Raw genomic sequence first — 18,174 nt, forward strand, 5'->3', positions numbered from 1 at the left:
CCCCCGCCCGATGTTTGTTTGACTCTAGGGAAAAAATGTGATTGAAAACAACCCACATTCATTTGAAGAATGAAGCCGTTTTGTGTAAAATGTCCACCAAAGCCTCATGGTCAAAACGCATTTGCAGCTGGCTCCATCGGGGGCTAACTAATGATTTTTTTCTTTTGTTTTGAGCGGCTGTTCCTTCACTTTTTAATGGTTTGAAAATGTGCAAAATACCAGATGATCAACGTCACCATCAGCTCATGAATTTAAAAAAAAAAAAAAAAAAAAAAAAGTGCTCATACCTGAAAGAGGATGACGAAAGCCAGTCGCGCTGCAAGGACACACCAGTACTGTTTGGAGAAGTGGTACGCATCGGGGGCCCAGGGGGGTTCCCTGTAGTCCTTATACCTGGGGTGGGGGGTACGGGGCAGGGGGTGTATTTCATTAAAGCGTCCACCCCCCTCACCTTCAAGGGTCATGCATCTTTATTCAGATTCCTTTCCGCTATCCGCTTTGTAGTAACCACTCTATAGTAAACACACGATGTTCAACTTTTCATTTGGTGGTACCGTATTTTCCGCACGATAAGGCGCTTGGAAGTATAAGGCGCACCTTCAACGAATGGCCGATTTAAAAATCGTTTTCATAGATAGGGCACACCGCATTATAAGCCGCACAGAATCGAAGCTACAATAGTGGCTGCGGTTGCGGTATGCATCCGCTAGAGGGAGCTACGCTAAAGGGAATACAATACAATACAGCTTGATTTCTATCAAGTTTTCACAACCGCCGCAGCTGTGAAAATACTTCGTTGAAGAAATCTGAATTTTGATCCATATAGAAAATGCATCGGATTATAAGGCGCACTTAAAAAAAAAATTTTTACTACTTTTTCGTGCGCCTTATAATGCGGAAAATACGGTATGTGGATGCCAACTATATAAACTATACCACAGCCTTAAGATTATAGATGAGGCAAAAATATTTTGTGACAATAAAATGACCCCCCACCTCCGAAAAAAACACGATAACTAATCACTATTGACTGTACTTAACAGTAAACGCAATGTCACATTGAAGATGATTGATGAAACGAATTCCTGGTTTCGAACATTCACACACTCCTCTATGAATAGAACCCACTAAAGGCAGACTAGGATGCTATATAGAAATAAAAAATATGCGTGTGCGCTCCTCTTCATTCTCCTTATACAGTCATGTGTAAGGAATGCTTTTTTTTTTTTCCCTCCTAATCCGAATTATTTATCCTGTTTGTCACTCTCATGCCAGCGTCTTCATATGTTGCCGCACATATCATTGTTGACATAGTGCAGCGAGCCGAGCTGGAGGGTGAGCTTCGTATGTCTCCATGTTTGGCGATAAGGGCGCAGGTTTTGCAGCAACGGGAGCATCAATATTATTTCAGAAGACACCTCAGAGATTACGATAAATGCAGTGAGAGATGGTTTGCCTCATGGGACATGATGTAACATCGGCAGTCAAAGCAAGGGTCAACCTATTGCCGTCCTGAAAAAACACAGATAATCCACATTCCCTCCGAATGGTACAATTTCGTTTGGTTTACCAGAACGGTGCCTACATACGGAAAATGTGTTTTTCTTTTGGAGATTCCATTACTTTAGAGTGCCTTGTTGTCAGTCGCGAGTACATGTATGAAAGCGAAAGAGCAAGTGGAGGAATAAAAAAAGGCTGTCAGACATGACTGGCGGGACACTTTAGAGTGCCTCGTTGTTGCAAACGCAATATTTGTAGGAAGGAAAATGAATTTCGATCAGCGTTTGACCCCCTTTGATCTTGAGTGGAACCCCAAGTTACTTCCTTCCTCCCATCATCCACTGTGTGCCCGGGCAGACAGGACAAAGCAATGAAGTGTCTCGGGCGTTTGACATCGAGGGGCAAAAGGGTTGAACGGTTTGGCTTGAGCCTTGAGGCGTCATCAGCAACACGTTTGGACACACTCGGACCCTTATGGGAGGCCCTAATAGCCAATTACACGGCTGCGAGTAGTCGAGGGGTACGTCATGCTCGAGACAGGCACCGGCACAAAGACTGGCATTCTTTTACGGTCACTACGGGGTATCTTGCGTAAGCGGAGGTCACACTCCACTGTCTGTTAGGCGTTTGTATCCGGGACCCTTTTCAGTCCGGGGCGATGGAGATCGCGATTATGAAGTAGTGATGCATGAAATGCACATTGTGACGTCGTTTCATTATCAGACAAGAGTCTTTTTACGCGCCGTAAGGTGGGGGAAAGTAGGTGTTTTTTTTTTTTACCTACAGACGGTGACATCGCCGTGGTCGGAATTCTGCGGCGCTGTGCCGGGTTTGAAGTTGGAGACGTTGAAGTAGGAGAGCGTGTGGTCGATGAAGCCGTGCATGGTCCCCGACTGGCTGTACATGTACTGGTAGACGAGGCGAGGGATGAAGTCCGACGTGAAGGATATCACAAAGGCCTCCGGGGGCGAAAGGGGAGTCAAGAGGGTGAGGAATTAGCATTTGCAGTTAGTCACAATTCAAGTTTGTTCACAGAGCAATTTGAGAGATCGTTTCGATTAGACACGGATATGGCCTGACTAAATGATGCTCCTTCCCTCACTTCAACACAGTTCCTTGGCGCCAAGGTGTCACAAGATGGACATTTTTTTTCTTTTTTTTAAATTTCATTCAGTTTTTCCAGCAAATAATGGACGATGGCTTCCAAAAAAAGAAAATTGAGAATCCGCAGAGGGACATTTTAAGACGTTTTGGAACATTCTTGTTTGGTCCAATTATTGTTGGGAAACACTCTTCTAAAAGTGGGACAAAGGATAATAATCTTTCAGCTTTTAATTGTTTGGCGGCCAGTTTGACGAGCTTTTTTTTTTTCTTTTCTGGCACCATGTGACCTTGGAAGACATGTTGGAAACAAAGATAACCGATTTCAGGGAGGCTAATTTTCATCAGCACTCGTGACGGGGGGGAATTCACATCTTAATCCATCAGGTGGCAGATGCCTCAAAGCTCGAGGGGGCTTGTAAATTTAAAATGCAAATGACTTTTCAAGGCATGAATAGCTCATAACTCTTTGTACAGACTTTTCTCCGATATTAAAGTGTAACTAGAAGCACTCGGGACAGGGGGAATGTTGCCACCGTGTTCCAAAAATCCTCTCAGGGAAGATTAAGTTGCGGTTCCCAGGGTTGGGCAACTGCAGTCCTTTTTAGATGATTAGCATGACCAGCTCATCAACAAGCTCTGCAGAAGTCTGATCCCGGTCCTGATCATTTGAATCGGGTGTGTAGGAAGAGGGCACGATCTAAAACAGGCAAAAGAGCGGACCTCGAGTACCGGAGATGCTAACCCATGACCGCTAACGCCACATAAATCTGCCATGATTGAAAGTTAACTTGCCAGCTTTGTGTTTGTTCCTTTTTTTTCTTCTTTTATCATCTAATTAAATTGAATGTAACAGTCTGGATCATATCTACAAAATAAATAAAAATAGGCAGATATATGATGAACCTGTATCGTGTTGCCATGGTAATGGCAGGGATGCTCTACTTAAATACAAACCAGCCTAACAATAAAATGAACGTTTAAGAGTTGCCTTTACTTACATTTATTATGACGGAGAATTTGCCCATGCCACTCAGTATATTGTACCATATGCCTATGGGAAAAAAAAAATTGTAATAATCAGTGGCGGGAATTATGATGCATAAAGTGAACAAACAAAACTGCAAAGACCTTTTTTAATGTAGCAGAGTGACTCTAACACGAGTCATACTTGGAGAACTAAGTCATTTCTTCGGTGGTATCAAAGTTTGAGAACCACTTCTTTCACAAGCTCATTGTTTGAGGTGCCATGGAGGACTTTATTGATTTCCAATTAATATATGAACCATATTTTCCGAACGATAAAGGCACTTCGGAGTACAAGGTGCACCTTCAATGAATGGCCTATTTTAAAACTGCTTTCATATATAGGGCGCATAGAATAGAAGCTACAATAGTGGCTGCGGTTGCGCTATGCTTCCACTAGATGGTGCCACGCTAAAGGGAATACAATACAATACAGCTTTATTTCTCTAGAGCCTTCACAACCGCTGCAGATGTCACAAAGCTCTTTAAAATATTACGTCCAAGAAACCAGAATATTGATAAACCGCTGCAGATGTCACAAAGCTCTTTACGGAACGTTTAAAATATTACGTCCAAGAAACCAGAATATTGATCCATATATCAGGCGTCTCGGATGACAAGGCGCACTGAGAAAATTGAATGCTTTTAGGTGCGCCTTGTCGTGCGGAAAATACGGTACTTGCTGGGACTGAACCCATTAAGCCTGTATGGCTTCATGAACAAGAGGAGAGGGCCATACCAGAACATGCTACCCTCCCACTGACTTTCAGACAAGCAGAGAGCCCTTGAAAAGCCTCCGGATGAAGTGTAGCTTGAACTCCGGTCACGCAGGAATCAAAGTAGATTTGCAGTGACTACAAGAAGGAGCTGCGGGGATTTGTGAAATCTGCTCCCTCTCTGCCCTGCCGACCCCCCCTGCTTCCCCCCCCCCCCTCAAGTCACAGCAGACCTTGCAAGAATTTGAATCGGTCACTTTTTTTTTTTTTCCTGAGGATTCCAATTCGAATTTTTTTGGTCAGGTTGAAATGATATGACAAAAATCGAATTTTTACCCATTCACATTGCAGAAAAGGATACATGCCCGCTCCATCTGTATGATGGTCATCATGCATTTCCACAACGAAACAACAGATTAGCTGCTATTTTCAAACCAATACTGTACTTTGAATTTGAACTCCCCCCTGCCCAAATTAAAAAAAAAAAAAAAAAAAAAAAAAAACCATAGACCGGTTTTACCGATGTCTTTGGCACGGGCAGCGACCGGCCGGCGGAGCTCCGTAACAAACTTCTTGGCATCCAGCCGGATCTCGATCACGTTGTTCAGCAGTGCGAAAAGAGGAGCAAGAGGGAAGGAGGCCACAAACAGCGAGACAAAGCCAAACTGGATAACTGTGCGGGGGGGAGGTAGGAGGGGAGAGAAAGACAGAGCGAACCCCGCCGTTAAAAATTTTCGACCTGCTTTCGACCCGCGACTTTTTATGATTTCTCGTAACACGTCTTTTATGACTGGCACAGATGCCTTTTAAGGTTAAACACGCCAAAAGCGCCGCTGCAGCTAAAACGGGACTTTTCATGGAACGACTACATACAAAAGGTGATATTTCAAAAACGGTGGCATCAAAATTCACTATTTGAATTGAATGATTCGCAAACATTACTTTCATGTAATGGTGAATTGGAATTCCTGCAATTTAGTTTCCTAGAAAGGAAATTTGAGCTGCAAGAGCACAAATATGTAAGCTCAGCAAAAACAGGAAAATGTAACAACAATGCAACACAAAAAAAAAAAAATACAAATTAAAAAATGGGGGTGTTTTTTTTGAAAGGACGACGTATAGATGACATTGAGGGAGACGAGCCGAGCTGGTCTGCGCGGTGGAATTTAAGCAGTGTGAGAAACGGGGATTTCCACCCAGACGGACAGCGGCGGCTTTTCGGGACTCCACGCGACGAGACAAAGAGACGTAACAGAGGAGACAAGAGGCGAGGCGAGCGCCAGAGGGGGCGAGCTTATCGCCTCACTAGTCCACCTGACCCGCTGTTGCTGAGTGCTATGGCAGCGACTTTTCACGACTAAATTTCAGCTGTTCAAGTCAAATAAAGGCCTGTCCTATTGCAATTAGTCCAAACCAATCAGTACGAAGGCCGCAGGAGTTTGCGATTAACGCATCGGTTTTGCGCGGATGTGCGTCTTTATCGCAGGCTCACTCATTTCCATGTATTCGGGCGTGAGGCCCTCGAAGGGAGCGAGAGCGTAGTCCAGGTTCCACTGCTGCGGAGGCCTCTCCTCTTCCTCCTCCTTCTCGGCGCCTCCTTTATCCTTCAGCGTACGCACCAGCTTCTTCAACTTCCTGTCGGGGTGGACAACTGTACATTACACCACCCACTAGTAGCCCCCGCATGGCCGGCGATGTAAGAAAGTCATCGCTTGTTTGCGCAAACTCCTGGACACTTACGGGATGCCGATCTCAAAGATGTTGTTTTGGATGAGCTGCTTCCCGAGCATGATGATGCTGAGCTGAATGCACAACTCAATGAGGCAGCCTCCTGGTGCACACTGAAGGAAAACACACACACACACACACACACACACACACACACACACACACACACACACACACACACACACACATTTTTGACCATGCATTCTTGATCAGGTGATGCGCCGCAGATTGACATAAACGATTCACGCTCACCTCTTCCATTCGATAATCGTTAAAGACATACACATAACTTCCCGGTCGACCTGCAAACCTGAAGTACACTCAGCGTTAATTTCAATTATGGGCTGATGCAATATTGCAGAAATCCCACAACATACCGTCCCTTGAAGAACGCCACGTAAAAAATGGGCGCGTATGCATTCATGAACTTGAGTAAAAAGGCTTTGAGGATGAGACGCTCCTCAAAGTTGGTCTCCGTTTTAGGAATTTCTGGAAAACAGTCAATTAAGTTCAGGGTAGACAATCTACCAATACATCCTTTCACTAAGACATTCATTGATTGAATTTGCAGAGAAGATGGCAGAATTAATTTTTCTGTCAATGATAGCAGGTCGTCCAGGCCCTGATGAGCAAAGCAGGCCTAAACCACGATGCCCGCACCATCATACTTGCTCTTGTTCTTTTGCAAACTTCAAATCTGAAGAAATGGGTGCCTTTGTGGTGTCCTCACATGCATCTACTCTTATTTAATCTTTTACTGATCATACATTTGTCATCAGAGGTGTTGGCTGGTGCCAGAGATTTAGCCGAAACGCGAGGTGACAGGCCAACCAGTCCTAGGGAGAGTAGCAACGGTTGCTGAACTTCTTCTATTAATGGACAGGATATTTTACCACAGGCTTATGAACATCAATGATTTTATCGACATTTGTGTGACTATTTTCAGCTTTATGCTCATTAATAATGCATAATTGTTGGCCATGGGTCACATTGGGCAATGCTTTTTGAGAAAAGCAAACTGAAGAAAAACGCGTTACTTGTATTGTGACGAAGAGGAGAATCAGCCGACACCATTTGACCAATTTATGCAGAAATTTTCCAGCGAAGACATACCAAGCTCTGTCAGCCACACCGCCACAGCGCCGTAGATCTCATCCAGGATGAGAATAACCACCAAGTTGATGATGACCGCCGTAGCCGTCACCGTCACGCGCACGTTGGACTTTGTCTCCGGGTCGGGGCTCATGGCCATCAGCGCCGACACTGTGATGCGGTAGATGATGACGCCGAAAACGGCCGAGAAGGTCAGACCAAACTATGGGCAAAGAGAGAAATGCGTTAATGCCTCCTAAGCTATGCATGGAGTTCACATACGAACTAATGCGTTGCATGTTGAACATGTATGACAAGTTTCAAGTAAGGTATGATTGTACTCACCATAAAAAGAATGGAGGAAACATTGATGCAATACCCAGGAAGGCGGTCTTTCCAGGTTAACTTCTCTATCGCAACCTAACAGGAATGATAATAGTTGTAAGGCTAACCCATGTGGAACTTTAAACTCCCCCCAAAAAGCCAAAGACAAAATCTGCTTGTGTCACATGTCTATCGATGGCGAACTGACGCCTTCCCATCTTTTATTCACATTAGGGCTCGTCACTATGTGCTCGAAATCCACATTCTCAGTGTGGACAAGCTCAGGCAGAGGCACATTGGAATTCCACACATTCACGATTGTGGAAGAGAGAAGTCAAATTTGAAGACTTTTGTTAGTGAGGCGTTGGCGCCATCTAGTGGACAAGCGAGCTCAATGCAGTTTTTTGCGTGGGGGGGGGCACAAGCTTCCCCACGTTCACAATACAGTAAAGCAGCGATAAAAGGGCCAATTTACGTTATTCGTCAGTCATTCGAAGGCAACACAAAATGCAAATTTAGGGTCAGTAAAAAAAAAAAAAATTCAAAAAAAAAGAAAAACCTCCAATTATTTTCTTCCTGATCCAACTGCACATTTCTTCCCCCCGTGTAATATATCAAACGTGCGTGGATGTGTGAGGAGAGAGATGTGTGTCACCATAGTGACGGTCACTAATCTTACCTCTGGCTCCCTGCCCAGCATGCATCACTCCCACTCAGCCGCCCTCCCTCTGTTTCTCACCATCCCTCGACTATGCCTTTTTTTTTTTTTTTACTTGAATCTCCCTGTATCTTCTTCAAAATCTTCTTTTTTTTATGCAGTCAGACAAGTCTTGTTGATTAGAATTTTCACTAGAAAGCCAGATGTTAATCATCCATATATGATTTGGATTGGACCAAATTATTCGATGAGCACCTGCTTCATGTGACAGAATTCTGCTCATAATAATATGAACAGCCTTCCTCACAAGGGTCGCGGGGCGTGCTGGAGCCTATCCCAGCTGTCTTCGGGTAGTAGGCGGGGGACACCCTGAACCGGTTGCCAGCCAATCGCAGGGCACACATAGACGAATAACCAACCGCGCTCACACTCACACCTAGGGACAATTTGGAGTGTTCAATCAGACTGCCACGCATGTTTTTGGAATGTGGGAGGAAACCGTAACACCCGGAGAAAACCCACGCAGGCCCGGGGAGAACATGCAAACTCCACACAGGGGGGCCGCAGCTGGAATTGAACCTCTGCACTGTGAGGTCGACGCGCTAACCACTGGACCACCGAATCTGTACATACTGATATAATATTTCTAACTTCTACCAGAGTATTTTGTGTCCGTACCCTCTTCATTAAAGGGTGTGAATAATTTTGCCACCTCAGACACGTTGACATGCTATCTCCTCTTGGCTTGCGAAGCGCGTGCTGATATTTTCGACTCGCTTCCTCTCTTCACAATTGTTGATTCATGTCATCCTCACCGGCTTTCGCGTGGAAAAGCGTCCTTTCACGTAGGTTGAGCGGAACGGCGACGAAGGAGCTTTGCGTTAAAACTAAGGCGACGGAAACTTTTGGCGTCGCATCTGAATGTTGACAAACGGAACGTAAAAGGGCAAGAATCATTTCCCCACCCTAGAGAGTACTGGCCAGTTGGAACGACATCCGAAACAACCCCCCGGATGAAAAGTGACACAACTGGGTCACGTTATATAAAGCAGCCGCTCTATTTGCTTTTATTAGTGCGCAGACCTCGAAGACGCTTGTTTGGTTCAGCATTGAGCCAGTCAAGCAAGTCAACAGGATGGGATGGCACAGAGACAAACAGACAACCATTCACACTTGCGCGCACAGCGCCGGCCCACGCGGAAGCAAAATTAGCTTTGGAAGCCTTCTATTTCTGCCAATAACGTTGATCAGTGATCATTCTTACGCATACGGCGAAAAGTGCGGCGTGCAGAATCAATGCCGCGGTACAGTGGAGTTGAGTTTGCATTGAATGTTTAAGAAATGGTTGTTTTTAAATTTCTTCTTACTTTTAAAATTTCCATTGGAATTTTTACTTCAGCAAAGAATGTAAAAAAAACTTATTAATCTTATTTTTGATGAACACTTTTGCATACTATACTACTGTATTTTCCTGTTGGTCATTGTGGTGGTATACATCAAATATATATTTTTTTCAAGTGGTAGTTGCCTGTGAAAAGTAACAAAAATAAAGCGATAATATCCCGTTGCATTTACTGTAAAAGTGTTATCTGGTTTAATATTCTAAAAACGTCAGGAGCAAAACCAAAATAAAATGACATCAAGAAATAAAAATAAGCTCGTGACCTTCGCGAGGAAAAAGTGGATGAGAAAACGGATGGATGGTTCAAAAAATAAGCATGGAATAAAATAAACAATAAAATGTCGAGCAGCAATTTTTTTATAATCAACATAAAATTATTTTATTTTTATTTTATGATATTAACCCTTTGAGGGACAGCGGTTACTACAGTGGACAGCTGATCATGTGATCAGGTCACAGGGTGCATGAAAGGGTTAAAAGTCCAGTGTTGTGGCTTACCATCATATTAAATTCGATCTTTTTTTTTGAAGTGGAGCTCGGTTTATGCCCGCGCACCAGCACACAGACACCCACACACAAGGACAACTTGGGAGTTTATAAGTACGGGTAAGAGATGCAAACTCCTGGCGTAAATACCTGAAAAGCGCAGCAGCCGGAGGATGGAACAGCCAGAGAAGAACGGATAGGCCGCAGCGTGCAGGAGAGGAAATGGGAAGGAAAAGGAAGAGGAAGGAGGGGCGGGGGTTACCGGTGTCCCTGCAGCCATGGCCGAAAGGAGGTTTCTCCTCCATTTGTCCTTCCCTGTCACTGTCCCATCCCCCCTGCTTCACGGACTAAAGGACAGAGGGACAACTAAATGAATTTGTGGGTCTGCATCGTAGCTGTGACAGGAGGGCGTCCGGTGTATGTGGGCCATCCGGGGAGAGACTGACCCAATTCAGAGACAATCTAGATCATTCGCTAATATTACGAAGATAACACTTTCCTACCTGAATCCTTTTCTTCTTCTTCGTCTTCTTGTTTTTTTGCTTCCGCTGCCTCTTCTGGAGAAGGATGGTTTCGTATTTTGGTCTCGGGTGTTCCTACAGGGAAATATTTATCGTGTCATGTTTTGGGCATATTTGAATGTGTGTGCGCGCGCGATGTCGACCTACCTCGTCATCCTCGATGCCGGTCAAATCCCAACTGAAGCTTAAACTGATCTGGCGACGCTTCCAGTGCTCCAGGAACAACACGGCTACGTCCAAACAAAAAGGTGTTGGAATAAAGACGTTTTCATTGCATCATCTCCTCTCCGCTGCTTTCATGAATTCAAATGTTCGCTTAACTTTTTCGGCGACATGAGATCCGCTGCGAGCTTTTTAAAATTCTCTTTCTGCCCTAGTTTGATTTGACGCTCACCCCACAGAGACATGAAGATGGCGAAGAAGACGGTGGCGGGGTTGTCGAACAGGTGCGAGGCTCTGGCCGTGCCGCAGGCCGTGCTCAGCTGCCAGAAGTCGCAGGCTCCGTCGCACAGGGGACACATGGTGAAATTGAGGCGCTCGTCGCACATCTCGAGGCTTCGCGAAAGCAAGGAGGAGGCAGGGTTATGAGAAGACTGATATTTGGACTAAATACCAAAATTGGCCTATTTATCCAATGTGTTCACCTGGGTATGTTTGTGTCCACTGTTGCTACTCCGTAGCCAAACACGATGATTCCCACGATGGAGGCTGGCACGAGCAGCTGGGTGTAAACGCCAAGCCAGGCAAAATACAGGCCGATCTTTTCTCCAAAGTACTTCCTGTAAGGTGAGAAAGTGAAGTTAAGGCCACTACAACTACTGCACTTGATTTTATATGTCAATTGAAGTCAATAAATAAATGGGGCGACAGGGTGGACGACTGGTTAGCATGTCCGCCTCACAGTACAGTGGTGCGGGGTTCGATTCCGGCTCTGGCCTTCCTGTGTGGAGTTTGTTCTACTCCCCCGGGGCTTGCGTGGGTTTTCTCCGGGTACTCCGGTTTCCTCCCACATTCCAAAAACATGCGTAGCAGGTTAATGGAACGCTCTAAATGGTATGGTGTGAGCGCGGATGGTTGTTCATCTATGTGTGCCCTGTGATTGGCTGGCAACCGGTTCAGGGTGTCCCCCATATACTGCCCGAAGACAGCTGGCATAGGCTCCAGCACGCCCGCGACCCTTGTGAGGATAACCGGATGAGAGAATAGATGGCTGCATAAATAAATACATAAGTAATATACAGCGGCTTATATTATTTATCCCCTGCAAAGAACAAGGACAATATCGCAGCTTACTTTGACCGCCTCCATGTATACGCACAATGTCGACTTGTAGCAAAAAAAAAACAGTGACAAAAATGATAGCATTCTTCATGTTAGATTTATGAATGGCAATATTATAGACTCCTAGTTTTCTTCATCAAAAATAAGCGGAGGGGCGCCATGGAACGGATTCAGAGCATCTCCAATCATTTCAATGGGAAAAGATGATTTGAGATACAAATGGGCCAAATTTATATCATAAAATTTCTTTTTTTTTTTTAATTGTTAGAAATAACATGAAGAGTATAACAAGTATGACAATCACTTTTGAGTGAATTACTGATTTGGAATAAAATACCTGACAGTTTCTGAAAAAGTTTTTGCACCAGAGGAAACATATAAGAGTTCACGTTAAGTGATGTCAACGGACATCCGCTTACCTGACCAAATCAATGGGTTGGTATTTGTAGAAGGCCGAGTATCTGGCCCACTCTTCATGGAGAACCTATCAAGACAGACAAGAAGGTGGTGTCAATGTTAACTCTCATCCAAACAATTGAGCAGAGACACTTGGACAGAGAGGTCTTTTTTTTTTTTTTTTTGCGAGGAAGAATTAAGAAAACACAAAGCGGAGGACGAAAATTGTACGATATGTGAAAGACAGTTACCTGTCGGTCATTCCTCTCCTCGGGATGTCCAGTGGCATTGTAATCTCCCTGAGGGATACAGAACACAAAATCCAGTAGATATCCTGCATTTGGTTCAGTTTTTGTTCTCGTAATGCTTGAAGGAGAGCCAAAACTTACATCGTGAAGAGGGAAGGCAGCATCGTAGACACCCTTTGCTATCAATGTCGTGATACCTGCAAGAGAGCACGTGTAAAACACGTGTAACTTTCACTGACTGAAATGCGATGTCAAAGTCAAAAGGTAAGCAGAGCTGCGATGAGTTTTGTTGTAAGCGCCGTTTAACATGAGGTAACAACTTCTGATAAGCGGCGCATACTTCATTGCTTGGGGAATTTGGGTATGGTGATGGCTCTCCTTTAAGCACCACACACATAATCGGATGAAGTGCCGCCTCCATGAGTGAAAATGCTTTTATCGTTTTAAGGGGCCGAACCGGTTAATTGTTCGATATTAGCTTCATTCAATATTTTTTTTAACACACTAATTATAACATCGGACAAAGATTTTCCTGATTATTTTCCCGATTTTAATCTCTGTTGTGGAATAATAAAGGACAAAGTATTGTAAAACAGTCTAATCTTCTAGTATGCATCAATGGACAAAAATGTTATTTTAATCATTATTTTCATTCCACTCTTTCATTTAATCAGCCGATATATATTCGATTATGTTTATTGTGACAAATATCAGAATCTGCCTGAAAAAATTCCAAATCGCTTGCTTTTTTCCCCCACATCGGACGCCACTTCGTAGGCCCTCGCATTGTTCAACACCCTAAGCTCCGCCCTCATCATCACGGGAACAAAAGCTGTATTGTACTCGCCATTGGCCCAGAAGCGTGCGGGTCAGTTTACATCCTTGTTCTTGTCAGGCCACACTGCAGGGAAACCAGTGTGACATGATGGTGGCCAGATCAGAGCGCCACATTGTGGTGAGCGTTTGATGTGCACTAGTCGCTGTTTTTGAAAGCTTTTGGCCACCCTGCACCACTTTAGCTGGACTTTTTCGTGTCAGGCAAACTGGGACTGCCGCATTTAGTCTTCTCCGGGCGGGGTGTGGGGGGAGAACTGTCCTGACCTGTGAGCGCGAGCTCCGGACGGCGGCACATCCAAGGACAGACCGACAAGGCCTCTTTCATCAAAGTGAGAAGCCGACGATGAAATGACTCAAAGAGGACTGCGCCGTGATGAGCCAGGCTATTAATGAACCTCACAAGGCTAAAACACACTCTTGAGGTTTCAAGCTGGGCCTGCCCCGTGGACGCGTGACCCACTTGTAGAGGTGGAAGGGAAGCAACAAGCGGGCAGGGGGAGGGAAGCGGAGAGGAGGGGATCTCTGTGTGTTTAGGTGACGAAATGTATCAAGCAAAGAACTAAGGGGAAGGAGGAATTAGGTTAAAGAGAGGCAATTCTATTTTCTGTGCCTCCAGCTTAGGCACGACCCTCCGGCGGACGCCTTCTGCCGCGATGGGCAAAGCCAACCACACACATGGCACATAGCGATTTCTACTACGGTATTTTGGGTTTCATTGGCATCGGGCGGGACTGAGCAAAGTATGGCGGGCTTTGTTCTTGAGCCCCGCCCACTGAGCGTTTTATTGTCAAAGGCCGCCCATGTATTTTTGTTTATACTTATGAAATAATTTGATGATTGATTTTCCCAGCGTTGGTGTCGAGGCAACCTGTTCTGAACGCATCGCATGGGGAGAGCCGACCCTTTCCGTTTTCTCACCAATGGTTTGACAGGTCCGAGCGCAAACAGTCCTCCTCAAGATTTCGTACACCTAAGGCAGAAGACACGTACCATTTTACTCGATTTTGGAGTGAATTCCCCTCCCATCAGCGTGCTGTGATTGCGACACTTACGATGCGGCCCCTTGTGGCGTTGTCAAAGAAGGAGTCTTTCGATGCCACGTTGTACCTGGCGACCACCACACATATTTTTCAGTTGTATTTATCAATGCCAACAAACATCGAGTGTCGAATGTGTGTGCGTGTGTGTGTGTGTGTGTGTGTGTGTGTGTGTGTGTGTGTGTTTTGGTCTCACAGGTGGAGCTTGTCCCGGGAGAAGCAGTGTGTGAGGAACTTTGTGGGTCCGTGGTCCTGAGGGGGCACTTTGGGCTGGAAAGGCTGCTTCAGTTTCCTCCACACGCTGCTCATGCTGCTGCTGAACGCACTTTCCTCTTTAATTTCATAGCGCTGTGGGACACAGTAGAACCCGTATATCAGGAAAAAAAAAAAAAAAAAACGACTCCGCTGAAAGTGAACTGAAAGCACTGTACACAAACAACATCTATATTGCTCTTACCGTTTTGGTTGGGACTTTAATTTTGAGAAACTCCGCTTCCCTGCAAAGCACCGGCCAGGGTGCGTGGAGGCGGGTGAAGCTCAGACCATGAGCCTTCACCTAAAAAACAAACCAGAGTTAAGTAGTTATTAAATACTTCAATATACAGTGCTGGTTTGACACTCTCAAATCATCTTTCCCTGTTGAAATGAATGGAAATGTCAGTAATCCGTTCCCGCCCCGCATTGTACGTCGTCTGGTATGGATGTTGGCCACCAGGTGGCAGGAGAATACAGAGATACAGACACAAACGAAGAAGACTTTCACAAATGAGTTTTATTTGTCAATTTTTGCAGAGGATAAAGAATATATGCCTGCGACTTTACGTCATAGACACATGTTGCTCTGCGCTTTGTGTTCAAACATCTATTTATGATAAGTGATGCTATTTTTTTGTCGTTTTTGCATTGTGTGTTAGCTTTAAGATTGTATTTTATGGAAGGTTCGATGGACCGCAAGCATGAGCCAAACTTGAGATGCTTCTGTACTTTGAATTTTGACCCAGCAGTCCATTATCTGACCTATTTTAAATGTCATCTCAACGTAAACAACCCCACCCACGTCTCACTCTCACTATAACGCCTTCACTTTGGCCCGACCAAGAGAGAATTCGCGCGTTCCTGAAGCGACGCCTGTGGCTGTTTTCAACACTCCTTGCGTGGTGCAGCCTGTTCCTTGGCAGACTGTTTCGCTCCTTTGTCCAACATCATCGTGTCCTGGAAAGCATTGTATGCCTAATAACGTCCCGCTCCGCCGTTGATGAATCATCGTCCCTCGCACCGCAATTATGGAGCGTTTTCCAGATGCCTTTGAAACCTCGCAAATAAGTCATGCGTTCGGATGGAGCGCGTGACTGATTTGTGAATATCATAGTGAGTGACATTGTTTGCAGCCGGAGCGCAAAAGGGGATGGATGGCCAGAGCGCAGGTAACGTTACACTCCTCGGACCCCGATCAGGAGAGGGAGGGGTTGCGGGGGGGCCAACAGCGGAAACCCGATTCCCTTTCTCGACTTGGACGCCCCTGAGATCTTTCACTCTCTCTCAGCCCACCCCCGTCTGCATGACTGTACCTTCTGTACCTGGCAGGCAACGCTTTCAGCCGCTTGATTGACGGGCCGGCTCATTGAACTGCCACTCTCACTGCTCTTGTGTTTCATTATCTCCTCTCTTATCGCATCAGCTACTTCCTCCCTGCTGCTGCTCCATCGGGGAAGCCTACTGGATACCACTCGGCACAAAAAAAAAATAAAAAATAATATTTGGGCTTTCTGGTGATGGATCAGGATGAACCTAAAATGCGCTATTTATTGTCCTTAGAGGTGAACCTCATTTGTCTAAAGAAAAACAGTAAAACTGCACATTTAAAAGTGGCCTTTTATTGGGGGGGAGCTGAACTTTATGATTCAATCATAACTAATTTAATAATATCATCACATTCACCGGGGGAGGTGGGGAGATGCGCTGATCTAGGAGGGGGGGTAGGGGTGATCATTTGGGCGACAGCGTGTCGCTAAGTGGGAGGCGGGAGTCAAGGAAACGTTGACTGTGAAAATGACGGATGCACAGCAGGTGTGAGGCGCTTGAACGGATCATATAAAGGGCGAGGTATAATCCGTAAAGTTGCGAAAAGAATGTGCATCCGCCGCAGGAAAATTGACAGCATCTCACTAACGAGAACTCTTTAGGATATTGAGTAACTTGATGTGATCTAAGAGATTGACGATAATAATTCTGAGATGCGGTAAACAAGTTTGCCGTTCAAGTCGTTCCAATTTTCAGTGGTAGGATTAAGAAGCGCTCTCGAAAGAAGAAAAAAAATCAAATCTTTCATTGAAAATAAGTTCAACAGAAAGGTTTGTGATATGCCTCAAGATGCCACAATATGGCACCCGAAGCAAATTCGCTCTTCGTCGCTTTCTCTCGTCATTCATTTTCAAGAAACGGCTCGAAAACGACAACGACGAGGCACATCATGCGCCATGGCAACCCGGCGATCTTGAATAATATTTTACAATCTGGGACATTTCTCCCCGTGGGTTAGCATTAGCTCTTCTGAGTAATTAGCTTTAGCATTGACGAACACCTATCGACTAGTTTGTTGAAATCGACTAGGAATGAATTCAACACTAATATGCAAGTGCACTGTTTGTTATCGGGTTCATGTCATGCCTTCTCCCAAAAAAATTAAAATTCAACGTCCGTGAGAGCAAAGGACTAAGAACTCTTGCTATTTCGACCACTCGTCCTTCTACGTGCCAGCACCTACCGGAGGCACATCAACAGCTGAGGGGGTGTAATTATGTTTGTCAGTCATTCCGTAAGAGTACCCCCCCTCCCCCACCACTATATTCAAATGAAGGAGTGTAATTATGTTTGTCAGACGCCCTGAAAGAATATCCTGTTCTATATAGTCAAAGGAGGGAATGAAAATCTCCATGATGGCTGCTTTTGGCCGTTGAGTACATCAATCGGCGATCCATGAGATAAAATAAGGCGCCATCGGGAAGCTAACCTGATCCGAGATTAAAGTTCTATCTATCCAATGGTAATCTGATTAATGATTGCCTGCAGACGTCACATCACCAAGTAGCGGACGCACTTATGGCTTCCAAATATGACTCGTGGCAGCCGCCATAACGGCTCTTTTCGGCGTGAGCAGGCGACGGCGTGACAGAACTTTCACAATCGCCACGTTTGTAGCACCGTAGGCCACAGGCCCGCTCCAACAACGACAACAACGGCGGGCGGGTGTTCTGCCAAGCGCCTACAGCGCACGCCATCACTCTCACACACGAGCCCGAACCAAAACGCCCGACCTCGACACAGGCGCGGTGGAAGGATGCCTGAATGTCAAAATCTAAATGAGCCGCTTCGCGGGGTAAATTAGGCGAGTGGTACGGAAGAGGGCACAGCCAGCAGCTGGCGCAGACACAGCAAGTGGAAGGAGAGGCTTGCCAAATCACGTCTAAATGAGCCGCTTCGCGGGGTAAATTAGGAGTGGTATGGAAGAGGGCACAGCCAGCAGCTGGCGCGGACACAGCAAGTGGAAGGAGAGGCTTGCCAAATCACATTAACTTTGCGAGGAGTGTGAAGAAAGGAGCACACAAAAAAAAAAATGGACCATGTTTCGGCTCAGGTTTTTTTTTTTTTTTTTTTTTTGGGAAGAAGAGATTTGCTTGATGCTGCATACTATTGTGAAGGTTGGCTCGGGCTTATCGTGACTCGTGCCCTACTTCCGCTGGCATGGGCCTACACTGCAGGGGTATTTCCCGTGATGTAAGCTCCTCCCTCCATCTGTAATGTTTGGATTTCCCCCCCCCCCC

The 18,174-nt window shown here is 45.4% G+C and overlaps 1 protein-coding gene across 3 annotated transcripts in view; it reads right to left on the reverse strand.

Moving 5' to 3' along the window:
- The window catches only part of ano2b (anoctamin 2b), a 29,059-nt gene that overhangs the window by 1,196 nt on the left and 9,689 nt on the right, over nucleotides 1-18,174 (reverse strand). For 2 of the 3 annotated variants that reach the window (XM_019891873.1, XM_019891874.1), the window contains 21 exons: nucleotides 14,811-14,909; nucleotides 14,550-14,701; nucleotides 14,369-14,423; nucleotides 14,235-14,286; nucleotides 12,621-12,676; nucleotides 12,483-12,530; nucleotides 12,255-12,319; nucleotides 11,199-11,333; nucleotides 10,949-11,109; nucleotides 10,702-10,784; nucleotides 10,537-10,629; nucleotides 7,509-7,583; nucleotides 7,185-7,386; nucleotides 6,449-6,560; nucleotides 6,324-6,381; nucleotides 6,084-6,184; nucleotides 5,836-5,978; nucleotides 4,864-5,016; nucleotides 3,603-3,655; nucleotides 2,281-2,459; nucleotides 288-393 (listed from right to left, as the gene is read on the reverse strand). In XM_019891873.1, coding sequence (XP_019747432.1) covers nucleotides 288-393; nucleotides 2,281-2,459; nucleotides 3,603-3,655; nucleotides 4,864-5,016; nucleotides 5,836-5,978; nucleotides 6,084-6,184; nucleotides 6,324-6,381; nucleotides 6,449-6,560; nucleotides 7,185-7,386; nucleotides 7,509-7,583; nucleotides 10,537-10,629; nucleotides 10,702-10,784; nucleotides 10,949-11,109; nucleotides 11,199-11,333; nucleotides 12,255-12,319; nucleotides 12,483-12,530; nucleotides 12,621-12,676; nucleotides 14,235-14,286; nucleotides 14,369-14,423; nucleotides 14,550-14,701; nucleotides 14,811-14,909 — 2,181 coding nt within the window. The remainder of the gene's footprint in view (nucleotides 1-287; nucleotides 394-2,280; nucleotides 2,460-3,602; nucleotides 3,656-4,863; nucleotides 5,017-5,835; nucleotides 5,979-6,083; nucleotides 6,185-6,323; nucleotides 6,382-6,448; nucleotides 6,561-7,184; nucleotides 7,387-7,508; nucleotides 7,584-10,536; nucleotides 10,630-10,701; nucleotides 10,785-10,948; nucleotides 11,110-11,198; nucleotides 11,334-12,254; nucleotides 12,320-12,482; nucleotides 12,531-12,620; nucleotides 12,677-14,234; nucleotides 14,287-14,368; nucleotides 14,424-14,549; nucleotides 14,702-14,810; nucleotides 14,910-18,174) is intronic. The other variant, XM_019891875.1, reaches the window with a different exon arrangement.

The sequence above is a fragment of the Hippocampus comes genome, unplaced genomic scaffold (assembly GCF_001891065.2).
Source record: "Hippocampus comes isolate QL1 unplaced genomic scaffold, H_comes_QL1_v1.1 scaffold63, whole genome shotgun sequence".
NCBI lineage: Eukaryota > Metazoa > Chordata > Actinopteri > Syngnathiformes > Syngnathidae > Hippocampus > Hippocampus comes.